The sequence below is a fragment of the Ovis canadensis genome, chromosome 7 (assembly GCF_042477335.2).
Source record: "Ovis canadensis isolate MfBH-ARS-UI-01 breed Bighorn chromosome 7, ARS-UI_OviCan_v2, whole genome shotgun sequence".
NCBI lineage: Eukaryota > Metazoa > Chordata > Mammalia > Artiodactyla > Bovidae > Ovis > Ovis canadensis.
The window spans coordinates 21,722,501-21,743,842 of NC_091251.1; the positions used below are offsets into that span (position 1 = coordinate 21,722,501).

At 37.6% G+C, this 21,342-nt stretch overlaps 1 protein-coding gene across 1 annotated transcript in view; it reads right to left on the bottom strand.

The window, feature by feature from the left end:
• Positions 1-21,342, bottom strand: part of AP3B1 (adaptor related protein complex 3 subunit beta 1) — a 239,683-nt gene that overhangs the window by 58,760 nt on the left and 159,581 nt on the right. The window contains exon 22 of the mRNA XM_069595365.1: positions 16,507-16,613. Within this exon, the coding sequence (XP_069451466.1) occupies positions 16,507-16,613 (107 nt within the window). The remainder of the gene's footprint in view (positions 1-16,506; positions 16,614-21,342) is intronic.

Genomic DNA, 21,342 nt, shown 5'->3' on the forward strand with positions numbered 1-21,342 from the left:
GCAGTAAGTAGTTTTCTAGCAATACACAATACATATAAAAGCTTGGTTCAATGAATGTCCTGAGGTTAAAGGGTACATCACACTGAAGATAAAGTAATATGATATCCATAAAATAAAAATTAATAGCACTGAGCTTAAATTGTAAGAATTATAAAATATGTAAACACAATGCACATGAAAATAACACATGTCAACTTTCTTTTTTTCCGCTAGATGAAAAGGAGTTTTGAAATGGCTCTATAAGGACAGATTTGAGGTATAAACATTAGAAGTACTTGGTGGAAGTGGGGCAGAGACAGAGAAAAATCAGTTACAATTCACGTAAAGGAAACTGGACATCAAAAAATGAGCCTGGAGTAGGGAAAAATTTTTGTCATTTAAAGACATTATATGCAGATATGTATACATTATATTTTTGGTAACTTATCAAAAATGAAAAAGTGTTTAGTATTAAGCATTGTCTGTACCTCTGACACATACAGATATATAACATCAGTTTATATGATACCTTAGGAAGTATTATCTCATATATATATATATATTCATGTTTATAGAGATCACAATTTAATTCGTTCATTAAAGGATCCTTTCTAGAAGTTGGTTTTTTCTAATTCTTATTGTAATTGCATTGTTCTAATCTTGTATTATAAAGGCAGCTGCTTGCCTATCATTTGTACTTTCCTCGTTAATCCTGACTCAGTGAATTAACCTTTAATTACAGCCGTTAAAATTGAAATGAGCCTCTTGTCTGGCTGGGGCTGCCCCCTTTCAGAGCATGATTCTGATGAGAATTTTTAGGGTCAATGAATATGTCCCATGTCATGTCTGATAGCTGCTAAAGATGTGAGGAGGTAAATGTTACCTCAGAAAGATGTGCTTTAAATTTTTAGGAGGTCTGCTCTATTGCTGGGAAAATAAAGTGAAAATGTTAGCTTTAGTTTCTCAGTTTACCGTGCGGTATGTTTAGCCAAATTCAGAGCACATAAGATATGCAAAGAGCGGGCTATTAAGACACATTTAGTCAAACGAAGTAAAACAGCAACTTACTCTCCATTTCAGTCTTAAATGTCACATGTTATGATGAAAGAAATATGTAAGGATCATGACTACTTTTGAGACATGTGCTTCATAAGAATAATTCTCACAATAATGTAGTAAACTAACAGGTTAACAATAGTCTTTTAAGCTGACATCAGAGGGAAAGGATTCTATAATAATGAAACTGGAAAACAGGAAAGATTAATTTCATTCATTTAATACACTTTTGATGAATTTCTATTATGGATCAAGCAGTGAGAACAGAAAGGCCAATAAAAAGGCCCTGTCCTATCTTCCAGGGACCCAGAGTCTAAGTCTTATTAGATTAATATATTTCTAATATAAAAGATACGGCACCTTTCCCCTACACTGGCACTGATGTTTACTAAAGTCACTTGCTATCTCCCTCTTAATTTCCCACAGACTTCTACAGAGCTAGAACTGAGGGATGTTAGAAACAATCTATTACATAGTACAGTCTTCTTATTTCACAGATGACAATCTGAATGGAACTCAAAATTTAACGTACTATCTTAAATTTACAAGATAACTTTGGCAAGGCACATACGTAGTGAAGCACGGATGCCAAAATCTTCAGTGAAAATATGAGGTAAGTTTCTGAAACTGTGTACTTTTTAAATAAAGCTTACTAGGAAAACTTGCAAACATACACAAAAGCCGACATAATAACATAAAGAACAAGGCACTCGTCACTACATTTCAAAAAACTATCAGTATTTGTCCAATCTTGTTTAATCTTTTGTTCTACTTCAAATGTCAGATGATACAGTAATTTCATCAATAAACAGTTTGGTTTGTATACCTAACAGATAAACACTTGTCAAGAAGACTTACAATACTATTATCACACCTAAAAAAAAAAAAGCTCCCCCAATTTCATGTAAAATACAGTGTTCACGTTTCCTCGACTGTCATATATATATATATGTATGTATATATGTATATATGTCTTTTTAGAGTTGGTTTGCTTCAGTCGGGATTCAAACAAGACATACAAGTTACATTTTGTTGGTATCTAACCTAAATTATGCATGTTAAAGAACACAGTAAAAATCTGTTTTGCTATCTTTTTTAGCAGAAGTGTATAGTAGACCTGTAGCAATAATTTAGAATTTAGGGGAGATATTTATATATTCAGTAATGTGGAACAGTTGCAAATGTAGAGAAATAACCCATATTGATAGGCCTATAAAAGCTGTCTGTAATTATATTCCTGAATGATTTGAATAACAGTGTATCTGATATATTCTAAGATAAGTGGCTTTTACTTTTCTTTGATATTAGGGTCATAGACTGTACTTATCTATTTTTACTCCATGTTCTCCTCTCTCTGGTAATAAATTAATTTCTTAGTGTTAGTTTGGTGTGTGCCTGAAAGCTAAATTCATTTTCTTTTCCTTTGAAGAGAAACAAAGTTTCTCTAAGTATCACAGTAAGATTTTTCATGTTTAGGGAAAGTTTTTCATGTTAAAAGACTTAATACTATTAAATAACACTTAATGGAATGGAAAACCAATTTTCCATACCATGCCTTATCCTATGTTCAGAAAATTTTTGGCAAGCTTTTAAAAGAGGAACAGAGGTAATACAAGTTAACTTGATTGATTGATACATAATTAAATAATAATTAAAACATGACTGGCCAATGCATAATAATCTAAGATATCTTAAAGCTTAAAAAATATTTTTCACTGTAGATATCACAATTCAACACAAGCAACAAAATTCACAACGTGGCAGTTGACAGTAATACAACGTTTAATCAGTTTCAAATGTGGAAAATAAAATTGCCAGAAAAGATTAAATTCTTTTTAAATAACTGGTACTCTAAAACCTTTTATTTCCGAGTGTAGTACATATAATTGTAATTAATGAAAACTAAAAACAATAATCTTAGGAAAAAGTCTCAAGTGAACTGCCTTAAGTTCTAAAGATGGAACCCACAGCAAGGACAGGAACTACTCACCACAAAGTAACAGGAAGGCCCAGGCCTTTTTTACCATCATGTCTTTAATCCTGTTTCTTACAAATTGATACACATATTTTCTTTGTTTTGGTGGTAATCTTTTTTTTTGTTTTGCCATAAAAACTACTGTCAGCAATTGATATAGTGGATTTTTCACTGTGGAGAATTCAAGACTTAAGATTGCCATATATTTGTTTAAGGCAAATAAAAAATATTTTTACAATAAAAAAACCTATAACTAAAATTGATAACAATATCTTTTTTAAAAGCAGCTCCTTTTAATAATCTAGGACAGGGAGAAATGATAATGATCTGTTACTAACTATGAGACCTTTGAATTAATACAGAAATAAAAAGATAAAGCAGTAATACAGCATACCTTAAAGATTAATTTAAAAGTTAAACCAATTCATATGCAGAAGAGAATTAAATAAAAGAATAAGATGGGACATGGCTGGGCAATGGAAGCACAAAATACTGTCAGACTTTAATTAAAAAATGTTTTCAATTTAAGCAGACCCAGGCCAGTGATTTTTCATTATTTTTACCACAGTTCCATGACTACTGACACTTCCATCAGAACAAATAAAGGATTTTTCCCAAATTTAAAATGACAAAATTATTTTTAATTTTAACTTATAATTTCTTCCTTCTTTAAAGTCAAGGAAATTTTCGATCTGAGCTGGACTGGTCCCTTAGCCTGAGGTTTGATTAAGTTTTGAAAATATAAAAAACACATATTTAAAAAAATACAATTTTTCCAGCATATCAGAAAACAATCTTTACCACAGACATGCTATCATTTGTATGGGAATGAGGCTATGTATTCGCGAAATATCTAGCATATGACTTAGTAAGATCCTTGTACAAAAACTCTGGAAGCAATCTGTCCTTGTAGACAAACTAGAAGAAAGCCAGCACTCTGGCAGTAGAAGACGGCAGATTGGAAAACAAAATTAAAATGCCCTGCTGCTGCTGCTAAGTCACTTCAGTCGCGTCCAACTCTGTGCGGCCCCATGGACTGCAGCCCACCAGGCTCCTCCGTCCATGGGATTTTCCAGGTAAGAGTACTGGAGTGGGTTGCCACTGCCTTCTCCGTAAAATGCCCTAACCCAGTATCAATTTTTAAAAAGTGAAAGGCCTAGCTAAGATCTAAGTCCACTTTTGAGAAATGGAGATCAACTTCAATTACAACTGTCCATCATTATGATGCGATTATCTGAGTAATTCCACAGGCTGTTTTAGCAAATTCAGACTGAGAAATTCCGGTTCTGCATCATGAATTATGGCTTGTTTTTTCTTCATGTTGTTTTAAAACTGACAAAGGGACTTCGGTGCCAAAAGCAGGTCTGATAGGTACTCTTGATTTTCCAATTAATTTCCTATAATACAAACTGGGTCAGGATCTCATTCTTAACCATGGATAGCTGTAACTCAAGTAGTTGCCAATCTCTGTCAACAGCAGAAGCTGTAGGCCTACTTGCCAGTTCTCCCATAATCCTTTCAGAGGAAGCTGCACAGAACTAATGATAAACATGAACTTCAGGTAGTAAGCTTGGTTTATGTATTTAGGAAGAAAAAAAAAGAAGGCTTTTTCTTGTGTCATTCCGCCTGTTCAAGGGCATTACATACGGATTTTCTTTTTCTTACTTTCAGCCTGTAAATCCTGGAAGGGGTTGGGTTAGTCCATAAGTCATGTCTCACTCTTGCAATTCCATGGACTGTAGCCCACCAGGCTCTTCTAGATTTTCCAGGCAAGAATACTGGAATGGATTGCCATTCCCCTCACCAAGGGATCTTTCTGCCCCGGGGATCGAATCTGGGTCTACTGCAGTGCAGGCAGGTTCTTTACCCACTGAGCTAGCAGGAAGTCCTGAAGGGGTTGGGGGGGCCCTTGGTTAAGTAGCTTCATATTGATAAAACAATGCCATCTTTTGGCTGATCACAGGAAAATTCCATGCTGACTACCCATAATAATATGCACAAACCTCAGGTTAATGCTGCTGCTGCTACTGTCTTTACTGGACATTGTGAGAATCTATTTCTTCATTAAGTGATTTAGTGACGATCCACAGTGTTACTTCAAAAAAAGCAGAGGTGAACAGCATGTACTCAAAATTATCCATCTACTTTTTGTTAGAGGGATGGCAGTTCAGATATTTAAATTCTAAATTGTGTTAAACGTCAAAAGTTAACTCCTGCTAGATTTTAAGCTACTACTGAAATAGGTGGCACTGTGGAGTTTAGCTAATATAAAATAACCGTGCTTATGTATATAGTCACAGAAATGCTGACAACCTGCATTTGCAGAAATATCCCAAAGGGCAAACTATGTGATAAAATGGAAATACTTAGTATCCCGAAGTTACATAATTTTGAGGAAACCCTTATTTTGGTTTGCTCTTACTCAACTGTAAATTCCCTAAGGTCTGGAACATAGCCTTGCACACAACTACATCTTTGGCTCCTCCTCATATTCTGCCCTGAATAAATACTTGTTGAATGAAAAAAAAAAAAAACCCACTTAACTGGCATATGTAGTATGGAATCTGGTCTCATTTAAAGACAGATCTGGACTTTGTTCTAGCTCTTGAGAGGTAGCCTCTAAAGACTTGGAATTTCCAGAGTGATGGAGTGCCTTGATTATTCCTGGTGGGCCCCTAGAAAGCTTGGCGAAGCAGATAACCCAAGAAGGAAGCTGACCATACCAGAAAGACCAACCATATGATTATAGAGGGTGGGGGCTCTAGGGCGCTGCTATCAGACTGACTTGGAGGGGAAGACTAGAGAGGGAGTTCAGCCATGAGGCAGTTAACTCAGTCGACGTTGCTTATGTCGTAAAGCCTCAATGAAAACTGGACCTCTAAGCTCGGTGAGCTACCCTGGTTGGCAGCACTCCTGTATATACTACCAACTCCAACACAAGGAGAGTGACCCCAAAGCTTTAAGTTTGGGACACAACCAGAATCTCCTCCACAGACTCCTTCCTTTGGCTGATGCTAATTTTATCCTATTGCTTACAGGTGGTGCTAGTGGTCAAGAACCCACCTGCTAATGCAGGAGACGTAAGAGACACGGGTTTGATCCTTGGGTCGGGAAGACACCCTGGAGGAGGGCATGGCAACCCACTCCACTATTTCTGCCTTGAGAATCCCACGTACAGAGGAGACTGGTGTGCTACGGTCCATGCGGTTGCAAAGAGTCGGACACGGCTGATGCGATTGAGCATGAGCATGCCACAGCAAAACTCTAATCCTAAACACAGGGTTTTCCTGAGTTGTGTGAATTGATCTAGTAAATCATCACACTTGAGGGTAGTTTGAGAAAACCCTTCAACTTGCAGGTGCCTCAGCAGTCTTGGACAAACTTAGCAGTCTGGAGGACTCTGCCTAACATCATGTGCTTAGTCACTCAGTTGTGTCCGACTCTTCGAGATCCCATGGACAGTAGCCTGCCAGGCTCCTCTGTCCACAGGATTTTCAGGCAGGAACACTGGAGTGGGTTGCCATTTCCTTCTCCAGGGTATCTTTCTCACCCAGGGATCGAACCAACATCTCTTACAGTCTCTTGCTTTCGCAGGCGGATTGTGGATTCTTTACCACCATGCCACGAGGGAAGCCTGTAACATCAAGTTGGGCTAACTCCAAATAACATATTGTATCAAACTGATGTTTCCTTTTTGCAACCCTGGTTTCTCTTTCATGGACTGTTCTTGGAATTACTTACTACTCCTTAATATATTACCGCTGTCCTTTATAAAGATTGCTTTTCTTAATGAACCTTCCCACAGCCTCCTAAGTTAAATTCCACTTAGGGACTGTGATCCATGAGGATCAAACTGGTTATATTACAGCAGCTAAGTCAGCGCTTCCTCACTAATGTACCACAAATGGGTCAGAGGTACGCTGTGCTACCGCCTCTGCCATTAACCTCAGAAATGTCAGGTGTTATCTGTGAAACTGGAGCTCCAGGCCTCGGTACCCCCCATCTCCTGCAGCACCTCTGTTTACTCCAGAGCACAACACAAATACTGTGTGTGTGTCAGTCACTCAGGCGTGTCCAACTCTTTGCTATCCCATGGACTATAGCCGGCCAGGCTCCTCTGACCATGGAATTATCCAGGCAAGAATACTGGAGTGGGTAACCATTCCCTTCTTCAGGGGACCTTCCCGACTCAGGGACTGAACCCAGGTCTCTGGCAAATTCTTTAATATCTGAGCCACGTATTATCACTTTTCTCTATGTACCGAGATATAAGAAAGAAATCATTCCTATAATTTTCTCATGAGAGTATGTCACCAACATTCTCCAGCATCAGACTTGGTTATTCCAACCTCTACGTTATGCTTTAGCCACATTAAACAACTGTTTCTCCAATTTTCCAACATTTCTAATACCCTAGGTGAACAATGCATACTTGTGTCGTGCTCTGCTTAGTCACTCAGCTGTGCCCGACTCTCAGTGACCCGATAGAGTGTAGCCCTCCAGGCTCATCTATCCACGGGAATTCTCCAGGCAAGAATACTGGAATGAATTGCTATCCCTCTTTCCAAGCCAGGGATCGAACCCAGGTCTCCTGCACTGCAGGCGGATTCTTTACTGTCTGGGCCACCAGGAATAATTCGTTTTTATTTCACATTTACTCTTAATATGCAAACTTTATCCCTCCTCTTCTTTTCGCATCCTTTCCAGAGGACTAATATTCTGAGGATTGCTACTACTGACTTTGGGGGGTCTAGGGTATAAGAATTTAGAAACTCTTAGCCTAACAATAATATAGTAAAAAAAAAAAAAAACTTTTCTAGTAATTCTCTGAAAATTCAGTTTCTTTACTGATATACTCTCAGTTCAGTTCAGTTCAGTCGCTCAGTTGCTTCTGACTCTTTGTGCCCCACAGACTGCAGCACACCAGGCCTCACTGTCCATCACTAACTCCCAGAGTTTACTCAAACTCATGTCCATTGAGTCTGTGATGCCATCTAACCATCTCATCCTCTGTTGTCCCCTTTTCTTTCCACCTTCAATCTTTCCCAGCATCACGGTCTTTTCAAATGAGTCAGTTCTTCACATCAAGTGGTCAAAGTATTGGAGTTTCAGCTTCAACATCAGTCCTTCCAATGAATATTCAGGACTTATTTCCTTTAGGATGGACTGGTTGGATCTCCTTGCAGTCGAAGGGACTCTGAAGATCTCTACCACCACAGTTAAAAATCAATTCTTTGGTGCTCAGCTTTCTTTATACCCCAATTCTCACATCCATACATGACTATTAAAAAAACCATAGCTTTGACTAGATGGACCTTTGTTGACCAAGTAATGTCTCTGCTTTTTAATATGCTGTTTAGGTTGATCATAACTTTTCTTCCAAGGAGCAAGCGTCTTTTAATTTCATGGCTGCTATCACCATCTGCAGTAATTTTGGAGCCCTCAAAATAAAGTCTCTCATTGTTTCCCCATCTATCTGCCATGAAGAGATGGGACCAGATGCCATGACCTTAGTTTTCTGAACGTTGAGTTTTAAGCCAACTTTAAAAAAATTTTTTTTAATTTTTTTTTTACTTTACAATATTGTATTGGTTTTGCCATACGTCAACATAAATCCACCACGGGTATACACCTGTTCCCCATCCTGAACCCCCCTCCCTTCTCCCTCCCCGTACCATCCCTCTGGGTCATCTCAGTGCACCAGCCCCAAGCGTCCAGTATCATGCATCAAACCTGGACTGGCGATTCATTTCATATATGATAGTATACATGTTTCAATGCTATTCTCCCAAATCATCCCACCCTCTCCCTCTCCCACAGAGTCCAAAAGACTGTTCTATACATCTGTGTCTCTTTTGCTGTCTCGCATACAGGGTTATCATTACCATCTTTCTAAATTCCATATATATGTGTTAGTATACTGTATTGGTGTTTTTCTTTCTGGCTTACTTCACTCTGTATAATGGGCTCCAGTTTCATCCACCTCATTAGAACTGATTCAAATGTATTCTTTTTTAATGGCTGAGTAATACTCCATTGTGTGTATGTACCACAGCTTTCTTATCCATTCATCTGCTGATGGACATCTAGGTTGCTTCCGTGTCCTGGCTATTATAAACAGTGCTGCGATGAACATTGGGGTACATGTGTCTCTTTCAATTCTGGTTTCCTCAGTGTGTATGCCCAGCAGTGGGATTGCTGGGTCATATGGCAGTTCTATTTCCAGTTTTTTAAGGAATCTCCACACTGTTTTCCATAGTGGCTGTACTAGTTTGCATTCCCACCAACAGTGTAAGAAGGTTCCCTTTTCTCCACACCCTCTCCAGCATTTATTGCTTGTAGACTTTTGGATCGCAGCCATTCTGACTGGCGTGAAATGGTACCTCACTGTGGTTTTGATTTGCATTTCGCTGATAATGAGTGATGCTGAGCATCTTTTCATGTGTTTGTTAGCCATTTGTATGTCTTCTTTGGAGAAATGTCTATTAAGTCAACTCTTTCACTCTCCTCTTTCACTTTCATCAAGAGGCTTTTTAGTTCCTCTTCACTTTCTGCCATAAGTGTGGTGTCATCTGCACATCTGAGGTTACTGATCCTTCTCCCGGCAATCTTGATTCCAGCTTGTGCTTCATCTACCCACGATTTTCTCTGTATAGAAGTTAAATAAGCAGGGGGACAATATACAGCCTTGATGTACTCCTTTTCCTACATGGAACCAGTCTATTGTTACATGTTTAGCTCTAACTGTTGCTTCTTGACCTGCATACAAATTTCTCAGGAGGCAGATCAGGTGATCTGGCATTCCCATCTCTTGAAGAATTTTCCACAGTTTGTTGTGATCCACACAGTCAAAGGCTTTGGCATAGTCAATAAAGCAGAAGTAGATGTTTTTCTAGAACTCTTTTGCTTTTTTGATGATCCAGCGGATGTTGGCAATTAGATCTCTGGTTCCTCTTCCTTTTCTAAATGCAGCTTGAACATCTCAAAGTTCATGGTTCACGCATTGCTGAAGCCTGGCTTGGAGAAGTTTGAGCATTATTTTGCTAGCATGTGAGATAAGTGCAATTGTGCAGTAGTTTGAGCATTCTTTGGCACTGCCTTTCTTTGGGATTGGAATGAAAACTGACCTTTTCCAGTCCTGTGGCCACTGCTGAATTTTCCAAATTTGCTGGCATATTGAGTGCAGCACTTTCACAGCATCATCTTTTAGGATTTGAAATAGCTCCACTGCAATTCCATCACCTCCACTAGCTTTGTTCATAGTGATGCTTCCTAAGGCCCACTTGACTTTGCACTGCAGGATGTCTGGCTCCAGGTGAGTGATCACACCATCGTGATTATCTGAAATACTCTAGCAAGCACCAAAATGTTCCTTTTCCACCTCTGGGCCAACTACCAATTAGTCTCATGGAAAACCGAAATAAACACTTTGTTTATACACAGTCTTTACTAGTTCAGCTGGTAAAGAATCCGCCTGCAATATGGCAGAAGCTGGTTTGATTCTTGGGTTGGGAAGATCTGCTGGAGAAGGAAGTCTACCCACTCCAGTATTCTGGTCTGGAGAATGCCATGGACTAGACAGTCCTTGGTCGCAAAGAGTTGGACACAACTGAGCAACTTTCACTTTAGTGTGTACTAGCTGTATGCTTAGTACAATAAGAAAATAAAAACTCACTGAAATAAAAATCACGTATGACAGAGAATACGATGACCTACATGGCCTTCTAGAACTAACACCAAAAAAAGATTCCCTTTTCATCATAGTGTACTAGAATGCCAAAGCAGGAAGTCAAGAGATATCTCGAGTAACAGGCAGGTTTGGCTTTGGAGTACAAAATGAAGCAGGGCAAAGGCTAACAGAGTTTTGCCAAAAGAATGCACTGGTCATAGCAAATACCCTCTTCCAACAACATAAGAGATGACTCTACACACGGACAACACCAGATAGGCAATATCAAAATAAGATTGATTATATTCTTTGTAGCTAAAGACGGAGAAGCTCTATATGGTTAGCAAAAAGACGACCAGGAACTGACTGTGGCTCAGATCATGAATTCCTTATTGCAAAATGAAGAAAGTAGGGAAAACCACTAGACCATTCAGGTATGACCTACATTAAATCACTTATAATTACACACTGGAAGTGACAAAGAGATTCAGGGGATTAAATGTGATAGACAGTGCCTGAAGAACTTTGGACAGAGGTTTGTGACATTGTACAGGAGGCAGTGATCAAGACCATCCCCAAGAAAAAGAAATGTAAAAAGGCAAAATGGTTGTCTGAGGAGGCCTTACAAATCACTGAGAAAAGAACAGAAGTGAAAGGCAAAGAGAAAAGGAAAGATATACCCATCTGAATGTGGAGTTCTAAAGAATAGCAAGGGGAAACAAGAAAGCCTTCCTCAGTGATCAATGCAAAGAAATAGAGGAAAACAATAGAATGGGAAAGACTAGAGATCTCTTCAAGAAAATCAGAGATACCACTGGAACATTTCATGCAAAGACTGGCATAATAAAGGACAGAAATAGTACGGACCTAACAAAAGCAGAAGATATTAAGAAAATGTGGCAAGAATACACAGAAGACTGATACAAAAAAAGACCTTAAGGACCTAGATGAAAGTGAAAGAGGAGAGTGAAAAAGTTGGCTTAAAACTCAACATTCAAAAAACTAAGATCATGGCTTCTAGTCCCATCACTTCATGGCAAATAGATGGGGAAACAATGGAAACAGTGAGAGTTTTTATTTTCTTGGGCTCCAAAATCACTCCAGATGGTGCAGCCATGAAATTAAAAGACATTTGCTCCTTGGAAGAAAAGCTATGACCAACCTAAACAGCGTATTAAAAAGCAGAGACATTACTGTGCTGATAAAGGTCCATCTAGTCAAGGCTACGGTTTTTCCAGTAGTCATGCATGGATGTGAGAGCTGGACCAAAAAGAAAGCTGAGCGCCGAAGAACTGATGCTTTTGAACTGCGGTCTTGGAGAAGACTCTGGAGAGTCCTTTGGACTGCAAGGAGAATCAAACCAGTCTATCCTAAAGGAAATCAGTCCTGAATATTCATTGGGAGGACTGATGCTGAAGCTGAAACGCCAATACTTTGGCCACCTGATGTGAAGAATGATGTCATCTGAAAAGACACTGATGCTGGGAAAGATTGAAGGTGGAAGAAGGGGACAACAGAGGATGAGATGGTTGGATGGCATCACCGACCTGATGCACGTGAGTCTGAGCCAGCTCTGGGAGTTGGTGATGGACAGGGATGCTTGGCATGCTGCAGTCTGTGGGGTCACAAAGAGTCCGACATGACAGAGCTACTGAACTGAGCTGATGAAACAGAAGTCACCATATAAGCTACAAAGTGTTTCATCCATTTATTTTCACAAACAAATCATCCCAGTATAATTAACTGGTTTGCTTCCAAATTCCACAGATTCACAGAATGCTAGAGTTAAAAGGAAACACAGAGATCTACTTTGCTTTTATTTCAGAGGTGGGAAAACCAAATTACTTGCTTAATATAATTTCTGATGTTGATTCAGAAAGACAAACATTAGGTGTTGATAAAATGGCATCCTAGTCATTCATATCCATGCTTACCGTGCCTATTACAAAATGCGTGCTTTTTGGGTAATATATATATATTACTCCTTGCCTAGAGAAACTCCGGAAAATACTACATGTAATAGCACTTCCTTCCTTCATTCTCCTTACATTTAAAAAATAGTGTGAGTATAGCATTTCATAAAGTTGAGGTAAAATACATAACATTTTATATTGTTAATTTAAATTAACAATATTATTTATATTGTTAATATAAAATATTTGTTATTTATATTGTTAATATAAAATGTTATATATTTTACCTCAACTTTATGAAATTCTATGCTCACACTATTTTTTAAATGTAAGGAGAATGAAAGAAGAAAATGCTATTACATGTAGTATTTTCCGGAGTTTCTCTAGGCAAGGAGTAATATATATATATTACCCAAAAAGCACGCATTTTGTAATAGGCACGGTAAGCATGGATATGAATGGGGCTTCCCTGGTGGCTCAGACAGTAAAGCGTCTGCCTGCAATGTGGGAGACCTGGGTTCGATTCCTGGGTTGGGAAGATCCCCTGGAGAAGGAAATGGCAATCCACTCCAGCACTCTTGCCTGAAAAATCCCATGGATGGAGGAGCCTGATAGGCTACAGTTCATGGGGTCGCAAAGAGTCGGACATGACTGAGCGACTTCACTCACTCACTCACTCATCACTTAATTTTATGCCACATTTTTTTTATCTCATTCAAAGATTTATAAAACCCCTTTTATTAAGGCTATACAACATTCTTTAATTTGACTCTGCCATACTTGATGCAACCATCATTCTCCTATCACCAGGCACTGTGGTTATAAACAACCATGCACATAAATCTTTGTATTTCTCATTATTTCCTTAGAAGAAAAACCCACACGTAAGATTACTGGGTTTCCCTTGTGGCTTGGTAAAGAATCCATCTGCAATGCAGGAAACCTGGGTTCAATCTCTGGGTCAGGAAGATCCCCTGGAAAAGGGAATGGCTACCCATGCCAGCATTCTTGCCTGAAGAATTCCTTGGAGAAAGGAGCTGGTGGGCTACACAGTCCATGCGACTGCAGAGTCGGACACGAATGACTAACACTTTCACTCTCACAAGATTACTGTGTCAAACAATATGCATATTTTGATGATTCTATACACAGATGCTCAAACTGCCATCCAGAATGACGGTTTAGACCGACATCAGTGAAGAAGTGTATAACGCCTGTTTTACTGCGTCCCTCGTCTGCTTTATGGATTAATCCAGGGAAGATTCATCCAATAAAGATTATACCACATTCCCCACAACTTTCACCTGTCTTGCTGGGCATTCATAATGTGAAACTCTGTTTAAAAATCACCTGGTCCTAGAATACTTTTTGTATCAGTACAAAGTAGTCTTTCATGGGTGCGGGGGGTGGGGGGGGGGGTGGCGGCGGCCCACATTGCAAGGTTTTAAAATAATCAATGTTCCAGGAATAACTATCAGAAAAACCATTCAATGTTTTGGAAAATCATGTTACACGACAACTCATGGCATTTGGGGTGCTAATACAATCATATAGTTTATCAGTTTGCATTTAGAGTTGCTGGCATCATTTCACTACTTCACTACATTTCTAATGTAGTCATGGTCAAACATTTATCAATCACTGTACTGTTTATTAGAAAGTACTTTTTTCTTTCTATTGAATTGGGGTAACGTGTTGATTTTTAAATTAAGGATGTACTCATCCATGAATTTTATTTTAGGATGCAAGAGACCCAAGAGACCCTTGCATTTGTTGAGGTCCCATACCATTATTGGGGTTTTTAATTTTTGAGGACTAGTCTTTGAGTATTTCCTTAGATGTCTTTAGTCTATTTCTTTCTAAATTTGTACACCTAATGAGAAAACTTATGCTTTGGTTCATTCAGCTTTCTAAAGCACTGTTTCGAGGGCTGAACGTGAGATCAGGAGCCATGATATTCTGCATCAGAACACTCAATTTATTTCCATAGGTTCTACTTCTCAAGGCTCTACTTTTCTCTTTGTTTAAAGTTCTATTGGTTTCTTTATTGGCTTGTTGCTGGTGAATTTCTGATTGCCATTCTTGCTACGATTACTTGGTTGACCATTTGGTTAGCTTTTGGGGATGAAGGCTGTGATCCTGCTTCACTTGGTAGTTCTTTTTTTTTTTTTTTTGGCATACTTTTTGGATAGAGTGCTTTTGAAGAGACCATCTCAATAAATATTTTCTTTAGTCTAAAAAGATGAGTCCTTCAATTACCTTGTGATAAGTGAAAATTTACTACAAGCTTTTCTAATCTCAACTGCATTCTTCTTACAGCTAATAAAGTGTGAGTCTACTCAGGGTCCATTATCACATATTATACCACTTCCAAAAATATCAGCTGATATTTATTGGATGACAATGTGCCAGTCACTGTTCTAAGAGCTTCACATTTATTATCTCATTAATCTGGCAAGAACCTGTGAAGTAGATATTATCTTTATAGGAAACTTAAGTGCAGAGAAGCTACTTACTAATTTGCCTAAGGTCACATAGCTAGTGTGGCAAGGCAGGGATTTGCTTTATGGTCATCTGATATCAAACCCAAGTTATTCATCTACCACCTTATTGCCTCCCAAGTTTTTAGGGTGCTCCTTTTGCCTCAAAAACTTACTGTGCTTCACTACAGATTTTTTGATGACCACTTTCTCCTTACAGCCTACTACAGATGCTTAATAAATATTTATTACTTAAATGAAATAATTATCCGCTTTCCCCTCATCTCTTCTAATGTGCCTTGTCCTTTTAGCAACAAGAACAAACTAAAGTCCCAAATACTGCTTTACTCATTTCTGAGTGATAAAGAGATAATCAGGTTCTACAAACTGAAAAACAACATGATACACTTAAGAGTTTTCGCCTGAATTTTCTGAGTTGACCAGTGCTAAAGGGAAATGCATGGAGCTCTTTTGGGTGTTTCATTGCACAGCCCTGATATCACGTTTGCTTTGAAGAGGAGATTTGTTGGTAGCACTGTATCAGAATTAAGTACTTTTCTCTCATCTCTGGCAGAAGCAGTTCTTTGTGTCCTGGCAGCTCAAATCACCAATCATGTACCCTGCTAGCCCTGGCAACCACTGGTACAGCAGATCTTTTCAAGCTACCCGTGTGCCCATCAGAACTTGCTGTGCTATTGCTTAGTTTGTCAGATTTCCAACAATAAATTAATAGGCGGTCAAGCATATCAACAGATTACACATCTTAGGTAGCACGCCTGATTTAGAGTGAAAGGTTAGTGGATATAACATGCTAACACAGAAAAAGTTACTGTAGTTTCAGATACTCTGACAGGCTGACAGCTTTGGCATTATTTTGAGATAGGTAAGCCTCTTGCCTTGCTGCCAAGTCAGTCCCCACAAATAATATTAAAGAATTTTCTTAGAGACATTAAGGCATGTACATATGTAATGCAAATAGATGAAAAGATAATGTAAAAAGAAATACAATCTTGAGTTTTTAAATAAAAACAGGCAGTTTTAGTAGCCTATGGTAAAAGAATAGTGCGGTAGGCATAGAATGATGATGAGAATGGGAGTCTCTTCATGTAGAAAACAATTCTTCAAGACAGAATCTATGTATGTAAACTAATTCAATGTGGCAAAGAACTTTCATAAGTTAGAGATACATAACAGTACCAGAGAAAAATGTACACATGGTAAGTAAGTGTGGATAACAAGGAGAAATTGAGACAACAATGGTTTGGATAGAGCTAATTACAAATATATTTACAAAATTAAAAGGTTAAATTTGAAATACATTTGTTAAGAGGAAGAACTGTTTGAGGCTAAGAATCTAGTTATTTGTATTTTAATAAAAAAAGATGCAATGGCGTCATTTGAAAACTGAGCTAATACATTTTGAAAATTACTTACGCTAATGACTGATGAAGTAGCTGACAAGTTTAAACCTTCAAGATCAGCTATCAAGCTTGGAGAAAGAGCTGGGGTGGGAAGCACAACTGGAGAGGACACCGGGTTGACTGTAAGTAAAGGGCCAAATTAGCACACGTGCATGAAAACTTAATTCACATCACTAAAAGCAACATTTTTATTTTGCTGGTAAATCTAATTAAATTCTTTGATTAATAAGTCTATGACACTCCTATTTAACACCTTGATTTAGTCAAGCTATTATCAAGTCATGGCAGTTATCAGTCTTAGCTTTCAAAACCTAATGACAAATCCTGTAACAAAATAAGAATATAAATCCCTTGAGTGAGACTTTTTGAAAATTTTAATCTCCTAACATTATCACTAACATTAATCACCCAGTAACTTAACCAAAAGAAAAAGGTAAAGGAACATTTTTTCAGACTAATGTAAAGGATAACAACAGCCCTCAAGAGTCTTCCAGTTGGGTTATAAGCCTTAAAAGAGTGTTTATTAAATCTTTTCTCTATTTTATTCTCCACTGTAATAATTATAAGGGGCCCAGACTACCTATTTCACTTCTAGTTATACTTTGTCAGCAAAAGCTATGAGCTAGATAGAAATATTTGATTCTATCAATAAAAAAATGTGGAAATCTTTTTTAAATCCAAATTTGATCACGTCACTGTCATGCTTAAAACTCTTCAAAGATTTACAATTATGTACAAAAATAAAGTCCAATTCCTTATTTAAATGCACAAGGTCTTCTATGATCTAGCTCTGCACTGCCCAACAGAACTTTCTGAGATGATGGAAACGTTCTGTAACTGTAATGGCCAACATGACGGCCATTAGCCTGTATACCAGTTGCACTCCTGAAATGTGGCTAGCGTGATCAAAGAACTGCATTTTAAAATCTAATTAAACTTAAGCAGCTACATGTGGCCAGTGGCCAGCATACTAGGCAGGCCTAGCTTAGCTCCAATCTCACCAGTCGTCCCTATGTCTTAGCTCCACCAAGTACGTTTCCAAGATCTTGTCTCATGTTCTGAGCCTTGTATATGCTATTCCCTTTGCCTAAATGTCCTTCTCTGGCTTGCTCGCCTTGCAATCTGTATCCATTAAGATATCACTGAGGGGGGAGGCACAACTAGACTCCCTGAAACACAGTTTTGTGTGTCTTCTTTGTTCTACTGGTATACTACGATACACTTCTACAGCTATACTTCTCTTGTAATACGAGCGTGTGTCTTTAAATGTTTTCATTTCTCCTGGTCTGTGTGAGTGGACTCTGACACATTAATTTTCAGTACTTAGTCATTGTTGAACTGTTTGTTGAATGAAATAAATTTAAATGTGGAAAAAGTTTTAGCTTCCAACAAGTTCTCACTCTACCACACCACTATAAAGTAAGTAACATTTACTTCATGTGGCATCACTTTTCAAGCATCTTTTTCTCACTTTAGTCTCACAATATCTTGTAAATTAGGCAGAACAAATATTAATTCATAAAATTATCATTAAATATTTTTTGAACAATGGAGCAAGTGAGAGACAAAGAAGTTCAAGATATGGTCCCTGACTTCAAGAAACTTAAAACCCAACTGAGAAAAAAAGATATACATGCTTGAAGACAAAAAAAATAGTAACAATACAGTCCATAAATGATATTGCCAAAAGAAGAAAAGTTTCAGAAAGGAAATCTGAAAATCTCAACATGCCCAAGAGAAAAAGCAGCGTGGAGGCTGGGTGGAGGAGGGAGTAGAGCCCCTCAGCTGCTCTCCTGCACTCTTAAAGGAGTGTGTTCTTAGTGTGAAGCACAGCTACAGTACCTCCACGCTTCCTTAGACATATGTCAAAAACCACTAACAATCAGCAAGTGCCATAGGGAACTGCAAAAAAAGGATCAATGGGGATAGAGTGGTAAGAGAAGGCTTGGTGAGTAGGAGGGAATGAAGCTTGGTTTTAAATTAAGGGTAGAATTCAAATTAAGAGGAAAGGAAGAAGCTGGTTAGTTACTGAATGAGATGATGTAAACAAAGGCTGAGAGGTGGGAATGAAAAGCTCAGGGGATTGGACTTATCCTATAAATCAAAGAGAACTATTAAAAATCTACCAGAAAGAGGAGTAGTAAGATATATGGTACTGCATAATAATTAGTCAGAGGCTAGGGTAAGAGACAGACTGAAGAAACGTAAAGAGCACTCAGGTTGGCAGTGAGGAAGAATTTACGATAGTTTAGGCACGATATGATGAGGACTGAAGTAAGATAATGGTATGAATAGGCAGAAGGGGCACTGATATAAAGACAGTGTAAAACGAAGCATATGGAGAGTAAAACTTGCAAGATCATAAAACAAGTGAATGGAAGAACCACCGTAGGACTAGAAACTGGTTCTTCTAATTTGAATCAAAATGTGCTGCCTTTCCATGCAACATGTAACTTTTCCAGTGGGCTCTAAGCGCATGTTTGTCCATTTGTTTGTCTATCCAACCAATCCAAAATATTAGATGACCACGTAAGAAATAAAAAACTGAGTATGAAATAGCCTCTGATTTTAATCATAGCTTGGCCAAAGACAGAGAAGAACAATTCACACCACAGGTAAGCCTGACTCTTACAGGAAAACATATAAGCTTTTAGTATCATTTCAGAAGACTGAGGTTCTGGGATTAAAGAAATGATTACACATCTGTTTACAGGTCTGGCAAGATGGAAGCTGGCACTGAAAGTTTATCCTAAATAGGATTCTGTAGGCAGCTGACTATGGTGTAAGTAATGAGTAAGAAATAAAAAGACTCTATGGTTCTTTTTTTTTTAAGGCATACAAATTAAAATGAGATACCATTTCCACCTATCAAAATGGCAAAGTCAATTTTTAAATACAAAACCCAGCACTGATAAAGCAGGGTAAAGGGAATCTGGCATTCTCATAATACTACTGTGTAAGTTGGTACCAACTCTGCGGAAGGCAATTTTAGACAGTAGAATTCTTCATAGCTTTTGTCCTGGTAATTCTATTTCTGGGAATTTACCTTAAGGATATAGTCATGGAGACAATGCAATAACATACTTACAAAGATAAATACAGCTTCACTGATTAAGACAGCAAGAAATGGAAACAATAGTTAATTAAATAATAAGTTTTATTTCCAACAATAGTAAACTTACAGTATAAAGGATAACCTTACAGTCTAAAAAGTTGTTCAGGAATATTTATGGTAAAGAAAGAAATGTGAATGATAAAGAAAGAAAGAGGTAAATAATAAAACAATCTCAAATCTCCAATTTGGAGGAAAAAGGATTTGCCTATGAAAAGATGCTGAACTGATTTGGTAAAATGCTAACCCATTTTCTTTTCAAAACCTTCTACAAAACACTTTCTTTACTAAAGTATATTTAATAATTAGACAGTTGTTCTGATCAAAGTTATGCTTCAAAATCTCAGTAAAACTTTTAACATATAAAAATTTTTAAATGAATAATTACTGGGTATTAAAAACAAACAGAAATAGATCCTAGGTTGAGTTAAATGTAACTTGGGATGAAATTTCCCTTAAAAAAAAAACAACTTACATTTAAATTCTTAAAACTTAGTATTTAAGAAAATCTTTATTTCTATATACTTTTTAAAAAGCTTTAAAAAGCAGTAATAGAAATTGTATCATTTTATAGGTTTCTCTTTTCTCCTCAGCTGCCAGAAAATCCAGTCAAATGTAAGGAGAACAGGAATGAGTACGCTCTAGTACCTTGTAACAGTGACTCTTAATTCCTTTCTAAAGGTCTGACTGTTGTTCTTTTACAGTTTAAAACTTAAAACTTTACACATAAATGTAAAACATTCATTGTCTCAGAGAGATACAACATAAGATCCCCGCCCCCCCATCTGTCTCTAGGTCATTCTTACATCCCATAGGGATCGGAGCCAACATTGTTAAGTATATCTTCGGTAGCCTTCCAGAAATATACAATGTAGAATCATATCTGTATTTGTCTGCAGGATATAGTTCTTCTTTTACTTTTTTTACAGAGGAGTCATACTCTACATGTATCTGTTCAAACTTACAATGTTTCATATATATAATAACATAAACTAGCATATTAAAAAGGTGCTTCACTTTTCTTAAATTGTTATATCACACTATTGGCAGACATTTATTTTCAGAACTGGGCTGTAAAAATAATGCTGCAGTGGAATTTCTATATACCATTGTACATTTTATTAATTCAACAAATAGTTACTGGGTTCCCACTATCTCCCAGATGTTCTAGGTGCAAAGAATAACAGTGAGCAAGATAGACAATAAACAATACAAAAAAAATTTAAGATAATTTCAGATAGTGAAAAATATCATGAAGACCATCAAGAATAATTCCATAAGTATGTAAGAGAAGGTGATCTTTAAGCTGAGATCTGAAAGATAAACAGCGGCTTGCCATCAGAAGATCAGGAAGAGGTGTTCTTAGCAAGGGAAACAGTAGAACAAAGGCCCTTGGCAGGAAGGAGTCTGGCATATTTCAGAAATGCAGAGGAACAGTGTGGATAACAGGTAGGCAGGAGTCAGAGCACTCAAGGAATATGGACATTAAGTGTAAAATTAAGCCACTAAGGTTAAAGAGTCTAAAACAAGAATGGAATAAAAATCTGATTTTGCTAGTTTATCTACAGGATAAATTCCTAGAAAAGAAATCCTAGGTCAAAAGGTGTGTGGAATTTAATATCTTGACAGACATTGCTCTCAAATGACCTCAAAAAACTGCACTTATTTATATGCCTATGAAAAACATATGTATGGTATCTGCTTCTCCAAACCTTAACAATATTGGATGTTGCTTTA